This window comes from Trachymyrmex cornetzi, unplaced genomic scaffold (genome assembly GCF_001594075.2).
Source record: "Trachymyrmex cornetzi isolate Tcor2-1 unplaced genomic scaffold, Tcor1.1 scaffold83, whole genome shotgun sequence".
In the NCBI taxonomy this organism is placed as follows: domain Eukaryota; kingdom Metazoa; phylum Arthropoda; class Insecta; order Hymenoptera; family Formicidae; genus Trachymyrmex; species Trachymyrmex cornetzi.
The window spans coordinates 3,805,202-3,816,833 of NW_017300169.1; the positions used below are offsets into that span (position 1 = coordinate 3,805,202).

At 38.5% G+C, this 11,632-nt stretch overlaps 1 protein-coding gene across 1 annotated transcript in view; it reads right to left on the bottom strand.

Annotated features, from left to right (window-relative positions):
• Positions 1-786: 786 nt before the first annotated feature.
• Positions 787-11,632, bottom strand: part of RhoGAP100F (Rho GTPase activating protein at 100F) — a 19,884-nt gene continuing 9,038 nt past the window's right edge. The window contains exons 8-19 of the mRNA XM_018519618.1: positions 11,047-11,307; positions 10,522-10,680; positions 10,274-10,437; positions 9,326-9,674; positions 9,025-9,243; positions 8,426-8,814; positions 8,078-8,210; positions 7,866-7,985; positions 7,619-7,779; positions 7,298-7,490; positions 6,833-7,092; positions 787-3,485 (exon numbers count right to left, since the gene is read on the bottom strand). Coding sequence (XP_018375120.1) covers positions 3,165-3,485; positions 6,833-7,092; positions 7,298-7,490; positions 7,619-7,779; positions 7,866-7,985; positions 8,078-8,210; positions 8,426-8,814; positions 9,025-9,243; positions 9,326-9,674; positions 10,274-10,437; positions 10,522-10,680; positions 11,047-11,307 — 2,729 coding nt within the window. The 3' untranslated portion in view covers positions 787-3,164. The remainder of the gene's footprint in view (positions 3,486-6,832; positions 7,093-7,297; positions 7,491-7,618; positions 7,780-7,865; positions 7,986-8,077; positions 8,211-8,425; positions 8,815-9,024; positions 9,244-9,325; positions 9,675-10,273; positions 10,438-10,521; positions 10,681-11,046; positions 11,308-11,632) is intronic.

An 11,632-nucleotide genomic window follows, 5' to 3' on the forward strand; every position in this document is an offset into this window, starting at 1 on the left:
GTGTCTGCATCTGTCCCTTCACGATGTATTAAGTCGATCGTATTGAAAAACCAAAAGACTTCATGTGGGTCCTCATGTGTGTATAAGCACCTACAATGTATATAATGATAGAATGTATGAATTCTGAAGCACAAGCAATATTGTAAGTCATATTAAAGATTTCTCATCAAGGACGTGTGAACCTCGTAATTCAACCACATTTACAAAATAATACATATGGTACACACAATTTCCTTTCTACTATGCTGCGAACGCTAAGGTAAGGTAACGTTAATGTGTCATACGATAAATGACAATATGGTTTGCATTTATTTTATTTAAAGTCACTATTCAATTCCTCTACGAGCGAGTAGAGACGATAGGAACTAATTGACACCTTAATCTGATGTGAGTCATTCTAATTTAAAAACATACTTGGGACACCTGCGACAATGAACGTAGATTAATCAAAATATCGCACAGTATCGGAGCAAAATTTACAATTGAAAAAAATTGACGTGTAACGAGGACATAAATTGCAAACTTATGATATCTATAAACAAAGTATTATACTTGAAAATTCGCAATAGCATTGTGAAAATAGATCGTACTTAATATATATTTTATTTGATTCTCGTGAGCAATGATTCATAGCGAAAATATAACAGCATCCTGCCAATAATTTTAGTTCAGAGAGAAGTATATCGAAAACAGGAAAAACGAAGGAATTGACTTTTGCTCGCGAACTTAATTTTTGCGAAGAGGAATTTTCGCTTCTTTGAAAAATTCATTCCTAAATCTGCGGGGAAACGAAAGAGGACACCTCGGTACCCGGCATTCACTCGCACGCAGGCACGCAAGCACATCGAACGACATTCACACAGTCTGGGGCTGGAAATACAGCTAGGATTGCGACTCGTATATGTATACGTATATATGTACACGTTACATTCAGCTATACAATTAGTCTTGGTTTCGCGGCTACTTCAATTAAAACTTTACCCCTCTCTCCGTCTTCCTCTCGCCCCGTCGACTTGCCCTTCGCCCTAAACCCTTAAATATTCTCGCGCGATAACGCTAACTGTGTGCGGAAAGATGTGATTACGCGGATGTGTATAATATCTATTTATACGTGCGTGTTTATACTGATTACAATGCTTCTTTTTCTTCACCACGAACCAAGCCACGAGCGAGATCATGCGATAACGATGTATTACAGCGATAACTATGAGAATTAGTTACGATCGGGCGCTCGTGGCTTCGCTTCGGATTGTAGTGCGTGATTTCATCGTCGCTCGATCGTTCCCAACAATCACGGCGACGACGGCTGCGTCTACATTTAATTCTCCTTTTTTTCCACCTAATCGTTTGTTATCTTAATATTAGTCCATTCGCGCGTCTCTCCCTTCTCTCGCGCTCTCATTTGTTCACTCTCGCACTCTTTCTCTCGTTCGATCGTCGTTTTACAGCTTTAAACGTATAATAATACTGGCTATTTTTTACTCATTTTTACGTTCCCTTTTTAAAAGTATAGGTAATTATTCGTAGCATTTCTCTCTGTTTACTCGTAATTATTATCATTTTCGGTCAGTTCTTCCCGCGGCTTTTCCCCTGCATCACCTCCTCTAACCATTCGCGACCCAATCTCGGACAATTGATCGCCCGGTATTGATACAATAGCCAGTTGATTGCCCGATATTATGTCTATACGCACAACATGTCCAAACGAATCCGCCTATTGTCGACATATAGAAACGCCGCCATGTCCTCGCGCTCCCCTCTTCTCCAACGTATGTATAACATTTTTATGTATATTATGTATATCTAGTTTAGCTGTTTGTTTGTTTATCAGTTTGTTTGTTCATGTATCTTTTTTGTTTCTGTATACGAGAGCTAGCTAATGCTACAAGTAATAGTTTTTTATCAAAAGCACACACGTAATATCGTGACTAGTCTACGTATGTATATATAATATGTATATATAGTATATCGCATATAAACTGATTATTATGTATGTCACGTGCGCCTCTCTTTGTTGATCGGCTCGCTTAAGTTCTGTGTGTTGTGTATTCATGTGGATCGTGTTGATGTTAGTAATGTCGACGATGACGACGCGGAGGGACAACGTTCTTATCTTCTTCTCTTCTTTTTCCTCCCCCTTAGTGGCCCAGAAAAGGGCATCGAAGGCAAGGTATGCGTGATGAATCCATCTGCGATTTAACATCTGCTTCGAGAGACCATTACTTGAAAGGCCATTACGTGTTCTCGGAGAAACTCCTGTGACATGATGGAGAATTGAATGTGCAGTGTTTGAATTATTTGAGTCGCTTTCCCAGCAGTGACGTAACGTAAAGTGTCTTTAACTCCTTACAGTACTTGGCTTCGGTCCAAGTCCCTTCTGGCAGAACGGTATCGATTCCTGATTCATCTTCCTACGACGAGTAACAATCATAGTATCCACGCCTCTTCGTTTGGTTGCTCGATCATCTTAGTAGCGCTTTCATTTTTTACGGCTATATTTAATTACATACAGTAATAGTACTTACGTATCGCATTTTATTTCTTACGAAATTTAATTTCGATTAGAAGAGGCGATAAATCCAGACGTAACATTCGAGGGAGAAATTACTATCGCTATAGTTATTTCACTACGTAGCAGAGCTCCAGCATAATGTAATGACACTCTTTCTCTGACCGAGCTAGATCATTTCTCCATTCGCTTTTTCCTCTTTTTTTTTGCTCTCATTTAACTTTAACAACTTTTCCTCGCGAGCAAGCATACCCAACATAATAAACTGGAATCAATCAACTACCGTAACTCTTTGGGGTGCGTAACGAAGATGCTTATGAATCGAATAGCACCGTGCGAGACTTTCGTCCAGATCACTTTAACATGCTCATCCTATCTCGTATTTAGAGCTAAACGATCTCAGCCCTGAAAACTCGAGAATATTTATGAAATGACCCTACAAAATTAACAATTTTAATGAAATTAACTAAGTCGCTTTCTGCAAATTCGGTTTATTTTCTGAGCCGGTTCAACTTTCGGCTTGTTCTTCTGTCAATACTACACGTACGAATTGATGAAGCAGCTCTCAAATTTGTCTGCATTCTTGAGGAATCGTCGTCTCCGTGGCCTCTCCGTTGCTCGCTACGCACACTCGCGCGACGACGGCGGGTCACAATTAGTGCGTCTTGGGTATATGCTGATGTCGATCGTCATCGCTCGCTTCGACGTCACCCTCAACGCCTTTCTCGCCCTCCTCAGGATGCTGGGGATTACCCTCCTCGGTGTCAACGCTGCTTGTAGGTGTCACCTGCTCGACGCCAACGCCCGCACCGGCGCCGACGCCGATGCCACCCGACGTACTCGATGTCGTCGTCGTCGTCGTCGTCGTCTCGTCGCTCTTTTCATATCCCAAACTGCCCAAGAGGCTCTTGTTAATCGGCTCTGGTGAGGCCTCTGACTCCTCGCTGCTAGGTGAACCGGGAGACGAGACTATCACCTGCGCGAACAAAATGTACCCACCGTCAAGGTGCGTCGGTTAGTCGTGCTCGACGCCGGATGCGGTTGGAATTCATAAAGATTGATCAGACGTTTCGAACTTTATGATGTAATAAAACAAAAGAAATGAAGAGAAAGGAGAGAGCATAAAATTTATATGTATAAAAATAAATGTCCACAGCTGTTTACTACCGAAAGTTAAAAGATTAATATAATTTTTTCATCTGCTAAAAATAATATATTTTTAAACAATTTCTTGAAATGTTCGAAACACTTGATCATGATTTCCTGGATGACACTGTATATACATATATATTCTCTGGTATTACGGAAGGATAGTTTCCAACCATAAGTTCAATAATATATAAAACTTGTATATAGGGATCTACACCGTCAAAAATTCTTATAAACTACAATTTACATTTTATTTCTTATACCTTTAAAAAAAAAATTGCTTGAATCATATTGCGAATAAAATCTAATATGTTCCTTCAAAGAAAATTTTTAATACATAGTTCTGCGAAATCGTTTTCAAGTCAGCTTTGCATAATTTCGCGAATACCAGACAGTCGTAGAAGTAGAATGCAATTGTGAGCATACGCAAAAATATGTGCTGTATCAACGTGGAAAAGTATTTACAAATACTCGGCATGTTGGCGACATTTAGATCGTATAAAACGTGATGGCATAAAGGTAGAATGAGAGAGTTACATGAATGATGAATGTTTCTCTGATATCTGAATCGGGCCATGCATGTGACAACGAACTAAAGGCGGATGTACACGATAATGAAAACGATAATAACGATGATACCTGTGCAAGAAGCGGCGTCTCTGTGCTGTCAGCGGTTTGGTAGAGCCGGCAATTTGCGCTTGCTCTGAAGAATACGTGCCCAAACGAAAAAAGATAAAGAAGACAACGTAAATTGTTATTATAATAGGAATGACGTCGAAACTATATACACAAAATGGAAATCATATCCCCAATATATGCCCGTGAGAGGTATAGAAATGACATTGAAACATGCACGAAGGCATTTTGCATAAATGATATATATGAAATATATGTACATAACCTGACAAATTTATATCGCGACATATAATGATTAATGATAATAACAATAAATGATAAACACAAACCGTTTCGACTAATGCCCAATTTCTTCACCTCTAGATAACTTTATCCAAGAGATATCTCCCAGAATACAATGGAGATATCTCCTGGATAAGGTTATCCGCAACTTATCTGGAAGTGAAGAAATTGGGCATAAATATATGTTTCTTAGAGTAATAAAAGTTATCCTTGACAAAAAAAAGTTTCTCAAAAATAAATTGTTCTTTTTTAATTAGTTTGTTCTCTAAATATTTTTTGTAAAAATTTCTATTTAATTGAATAAGTTTTCTTAATTATATGAATCATTATAGTAGTTTATATTGTAATTTTTTTATTCTGATGTGATTACAATTTTTGAAATTATTTTTGAGAATGACTAATTATTGAGAAATGATCGAATTTTATAAATTGACTACTCCTTGAAACATGCCAAAACGTTTGCGAATTCGTGATAAATGGAAGGTTTTTGATCGAAATCTCATCGTGATTGAAAACATGTAAGCAGGGCGAATCAGTAATTACTAAATGGCATAGATTCTATTTGGAAGCGCGTCGCGATTGAGGTTGTCTGCGAAGCGAATAAAAAAGAAATAGAATCGGTATTTTGTCTACCATGCTGTTCAACATTTCAATATGCATAGGATGTGAGAAGAAGCGAGAATGGAGGAAAACTTACAAGGGACCCAAGTATCTTCCTTCGATTTTGATGAGCTTTGAATGTTTTCTAGACAAAAATAAGTGACATATTTTTTTATACCCTAATACACTTTTAAAGGGCGAAACGCCTCTTCGAATAAGTCAGTTCTTTTCTCTTCTTATTATTTCGACAATATTCTCGAAGCTAAGGGCCTGCGCACAATAGAGGAACAAGAATTAGATATTAAGATTTCAACCTATCAGAAATCGTGTATTCCGATGTAATCAGTTTCTGATAGGTTAAAATCTTAATATCTAATTCCTGTTCCTCTATTGTGCGCAGGCCCTAATATTGTCGAAATAATAAGAATGAAAAAAAAATGTTTGAAATTAACCCTGTGTGAACCATTGGTCTTTTAAGGAACAGTCAAAATTTCAATAATCTAAGTTTTCCTCTGTATTTTGCTACATAAAAAAAGCAATATAGTATCTGAGTTTAAAACCGTTTAAAATTTAGAGATGTATAACAAAAAAATTTTTGCCGATTTTTCACAACTGATTTGTTAGGAGAAATATGATACTAGCATTATATTTTTCTTAATAAATTAGTTGTAAAAAATCAAACAAAATTTTTTATTGTTATATTGTATAAGTATACCAATATATATTTTTATACTAAATAACCCACATGACGTTAGGGTATGAAAAAGTAGTTCAAGAGTAGGTACTTTGTAATTATAATTAACAAATTTTTTAAAAAATTTTATATATAGCTGTACTTATCTTTTTCCAATTTTTTTTTATAAAAAAACCTATAGTTTTTAACACCGGATCCAAACGGCCTTTTTTCAGAAGAGGTTCTCGTGCCAAAGATACTCTCGGTGGTTTGCCATTGCCTTCCGAGGGATGATTAGTGCTTTTAATCACAAGATGATTTCTTTTAAATGTGGTGATTTCTTTTAAATGCGGAAAAAAACCGCATATGTAGAGATCGAATCCGAATCCACGGATTCACAAGTCAACCGCTCAGAGCGTGAAGCTACTCGCGCTACTAGACTAAATATGTATAAAAGAATGTGCCCCTTATTTTCTAGAGAACAACATATTCGAAGCTCATCACAAAATCGGAGAGGAACACTTGAGTCACTAACCTTGTTAGTATATACGTTCAAAATATTCATATATTAGCAAGCGTCTTCTCGATCGATTCTTTTGGTTCCAAAGTTTGAAATTGCTCAAGCAGATTTACGCAAGTATGCAAATTTGCGGGAACCAAAAAAATCAATGTAGTTGACCCTAAACAGTATAAAATGTATTACTTACATAAAAGTATTGAGGAGATACACTCGTTCTAATCCATTTAATAAAGATATTATTGGTCATGTATATTCTTAAAGTTACTGTGATCTAGTCTACATTTCCTGTATTTAAATTTTCATAGACAGTTTAAGGTAAATGATCTTATAAATATTTGTAATTCAATGAGAAGCATACGTAACGGAAAAAAGGCCAGAGCTTGCTCGTTCACTGTTTAGGGTTAACATTCCTTGAACAACAACGACAAATCATGCGAGAAACGTACAATTATTGGCGACCTACCTGTCGAGGCTTGACCGGTGGTGGAGGACGAATGGAGGGCCCGAGGACTGCGGCTACCGTAGTTTGGGGTTGATGATGAAGTGAGGGTGGCTGCTGCCAAGGCAGCCCTGTGCGTCCCAATGTTCCCTGCAGTTGCACATGTTGCTGCAGCTGCTGCTGCACTTGCTGCTGCGCTTGCTGCAGATGCTGCTGACTGCTGCTGCGCTCGACTACTGGCATAACTCGAGGAAGTGTTGAACCGACTGAAGAAGTCTTCCGAACTGTCTGTGAAATTAGCTACTAATTACTCGACTCTTAGCCAATATATTTTTTTAATGCACATTAGTAACTAAACCCAAATATAATAGAACAATATTAAATTAAGTATATAAATATATATCAATATATCATTGACTTAATTTCGCGAAAGAGTAAAGTACGAAAGAATAACCTTTTACGTAGATTCATGAAGAACGAGTACATTACCTGACTTAACTGGCCAAATCTCCAACAAATACTTAAGCACGGCGATTGGTTGTTGGAAATCTAGTGAAGGTCCGTTTTCTTCCGAGTGTAACATCAATACCGGGCCGAAGCAAACGGCGAGGCTTGCTGGTGACATTTTATTGCACTGCGACACTACCATCGCCAAATGATCCAGCAAATAAATCAACGTGCACTATTCAACCAATAACACACGTTATTAGAATCTGAATATGATCGTGAGCCTCGTTGTATCTAATTTCTCTTTTTCTAATTAGAGAGAGAATCAATGTGCATTTAAAATAAAATTTTACAGATACGTACCCTGTTGACCTTAGGCAAGCAATCTAGTATACTAAACATAAGCTTAGCATTGCCCTGCGGGTCGTCCGGCAAACAGACGGCCAGTGCATCGACCATCATCTGGTAGAGGCACTTCGTGAAGAGAGGTTCTGGAAGTTCTCGTAAATAATCCTTTAGTACACCTGAAAGAAACGATCACGGTTACAATCGGCCACTTCGCATTTTTCTCTGAACGGTTTTTCTTATGTCTTATTTTGTGGTATATTACCAGTAATGACGTTGATGTCCGGCACGTTGTCGGGTGACAAATTCACGGACCGTGCGTTCCTCTCGAAAGCTTCCCTAAGTATCCTCTTCTTAGTCGCCGAACCGCATAGTCTGTACAAACCTATTGCACGAAATAAAACAATGGCTTTTGTTACGGATACACATGAACACCTACAACTCGATTTTTTAAATTATTATTTGTTCGATACTTACCAATAATGTCAAGTCCTCTTCTCTCCACCTCTTCGACGCAACGCCATACAATAATTGGAACATTCGGGATTCCCATCGCTAAAGCTGTGGAAACTCCACCGGGAACTCCACCAGTCTTGGTTTCTCGACTTACCTATTTAGTTAATACAAAAGAAATGATTATTACATCTTAAGATTTAAATAAGCTATCAAACTAATTATTATAAGAAGATATTAAATCTGCACAACTTTGATTAAAAATTAAAGACTGATATAATTTTTTTGATATTTTGTTGAGGAGTCTATATTAATTTTATTTTTTATATAATTTGTCATCGTAAAGAAATGATCATAAGAAAGAGAACTTACCACTGTATCCAAATCAACTCCGAAGAGAGGTGCTACCCTCGTAGCTAAGGATATGACCGGCAAACCCCTTCGACGGAAAGTTTGTTGGGCGTCGGTGTACCGCAGTTTTAAATAAATCGTGCCACGTGGCTCAACCTTGACGGCCAGCTGATGTTCTGGCGATTCCTTTAGTAGACTCGCCAAATGCACCGATCCCTTGTAACAGAGTTTGTGCCTGTACTGTGGGTCCCAAGAATAAACGAGCAGATCCAGCTGCCGATTGCCTACGAGATCCAGCTCGAAGGTTTCGTCCCAGTCAAACATCAAATCGCCGGTTCGCACTACCGTGCGCGCTTTATGCACCCTGTCACACTCCAGTACGCAGTACAAGTCTCTTAAGCCGCAACTAGCTGTAGTTTTTCGCAAATAAATATAATTATTGAAACAAAATTATTCCATAGAGCGTAACATAAAATTTTTATATTCGAGATTGACAATTGTAACATTACACGTGTTTGAAATTAAAGTGGGGCAAGTGTAGAAAAGTATGATAATTATTTTATTGACATTTGCCGATCTCAAATGACGTACAAGCATATAGATTATTTCAGCTAACGCACCTAAATTCGGCTGGCCTGAGGGAGTGGAAGGTGTAGTGGCGGCCGATGAGGTCGTAGTCGATCGGAGACCGCGCCCCGCTAAAAGATGGACCGATAACAATCCGCTGACTCCACTTGCCAAATCACCGCCAGTCGTCTCTCCGAGCGAGCTCAAAATCGAGCTCGTCGAGCTCGGAGTGCCCACAGTCGGTGGCTTCTCTATTTTATATTTGAGGAATTCTGTGAAATGAAATGACCTTTCAATACTCCCAATTTTACGAAATGAGGCGGTAGACAGATACGCGATAGACTGTCTAATCACCCGCAGGATTAATATCTAGCAGTATTTGACCCTGAGTTCTGGTAGGCGTTGGGGTAGGTATGCTCCTCGTTGACTCCAAATCCAACAGGTTCCTGATCCTTCTGACCGATGTCGCCCGTTGACTCGCGGAGCTTGTTAGTGAAGCTTTCTGGGCTGCCAGCGATGTGCGCGCGCTCGAAGCCACCGAGGCTGGCCTCGGATTCGTTGTACCGCGATGGCATGTCGAGCTAATCGCCGTTGATGCTCTCAGATTCGCAAGATTGACCTGTTGAGCCGAGGCTGATCTCGTCGACAAGCGATCAAGCGTAGTCGAGAGCGGCCTGTATGCACCGTAACTGCCGTAGTCACCCTACATTAACCAACGAGAAATACAGAGTACTTCATTAACATGCATTCATAGCTTTTCAAATGTCTGCTTGGTTAGTGTTATTAAGTTCAAAATAGAACTACAAATTAAATGAGAATCTGTCAAAAGTAGTAATAATTAACCTACATCTAAATTCGAAAAATCTAAAACCTAATTAAGTAGATAAATTTATTTTTTTATTGTCTTTTAGATTATTAATTTATTTTTACCCTTTTGTTTGATTTTTATCTAATTGTAAACTATTTATCGAATTTTAATTAATACTGCTTAATTAAACAAACATTTAAAGAATTATAAATAAAGCTAATGTGATTACATGATAACATTGAGAGAAAATGAAAAATTTACATGTAAATACATTTCGCATATCTCTCTCGGACACATTATTATTTTTTATTCATTTTTACCTTAAGAAGTTGGTTTCGGACTTATTCGACGAGTAAGCTAATATATGTAATAATAAGTTATCAGAAAGAAGAAGGCAAAATCTATTCTAGTTATTCGTGGCGATAACAAAATTAGCAAATCCAATCGATTGTCAGAGCTCTGAGCTTACTGCTCTCAGCTTATTTCACGTTTACCTGATTGACGGCTGCATGAATGTTCTCGGCGCTGTATGTATAACGGGGTGGTCTACTTGTAGTTGCCCTGATCTGCTCGTATAGAGCACTGGTACTTGGCGTGCGGCTCAGCCAGGCGCGGTACTCGTCCGACGTGAATACACTCGGTGAGGACGGTATCCTGCCTGTTTATCGGTACGGTTAGTTCGCGTAAAGTACAGTTTCACGGATTACATTACCGGTTATTGTCTTGATTATCTGACGCTTACCCCTGTCACGTCTGATAGAAGGCAATTCCGGCGCTGATAATGCGCCGTCGCTGTCCTCTTGATCGATCAGGCCCGACGCGACCGTGCTGAGGCCCGACCTGAGACCAGGCTGCTGGGGCAACGTCCGACCGCTTCGTGGTAGTGAATTTGATCTTAAACCTATGGAGAAGAATTCATTTCTGACTTAAGAAGAAATGAATTCTACCGGAGGTTTCGAATGTACAACCTTAAGGCTGTTATAATTCTCTGTTATCCGTGTGGATTTGTACAACGCTTATTAATAAGTTTATATAGTTCTCTGAATGTTCCAATTCAGTGATTATAATTAGCAAACTCTATTTCCAAAATCTATATATGATTCTCCAATTATAACTTGATAGAACTTATAAGTCGAAGAATTAAATGCTTACTACTTATGTGATTTAACCCCATGAAAATTGAATTCGTAGGAAGGTATTATTCATCGCGAGTAAGTCTAAATAACTTCGAAATCGCGAATGTAATTCATAAATTGTTTCAACCCACCTGAGGAACTCTGACCGATTTGTGACCTCGATAGGGTAGCTAAATGTGACACGGCGCTGCTTTGAGATGGATTGTTCATATTGTGCCTATAATAGTAATACGCTGATTTCGGCGAACTGGAACACGTAGCCTCGGTGTCGGAGGCATAGTCCAATGATGGTCGATGTCGCCTCGTCAAGGTGCCGAATTGTCCTTGCCTCTGCGCGGCGGACGTAACATCAGTCTGTCCGTACCTTGGGTTATAACGCAATGCTGATGTACCTAATAACAACATAATGCTAATTATTAGAATATAGCAAATGCATCTATTATCAAATATCAACTTCACGCTTTAACTTATTTTGATTTATAAATTTTCTAGTTCTTTCGATATATAATCTCATATTTCTTTAGATCTTCTCTAACAATAAATCACATTATTATTTCAATAATAAATTAAATAAAAAATGAATGAATTATAAACATGTATTCTAGAGTAATATAATTTGAGAGCGATGTAATTCTTATTGAAGGAAATTTCCGTGTACAACATAGATCTGAGAAGATAGTTAGTAAGTTAGAAAGGGAGAAGATAGGGGGGGGGGGG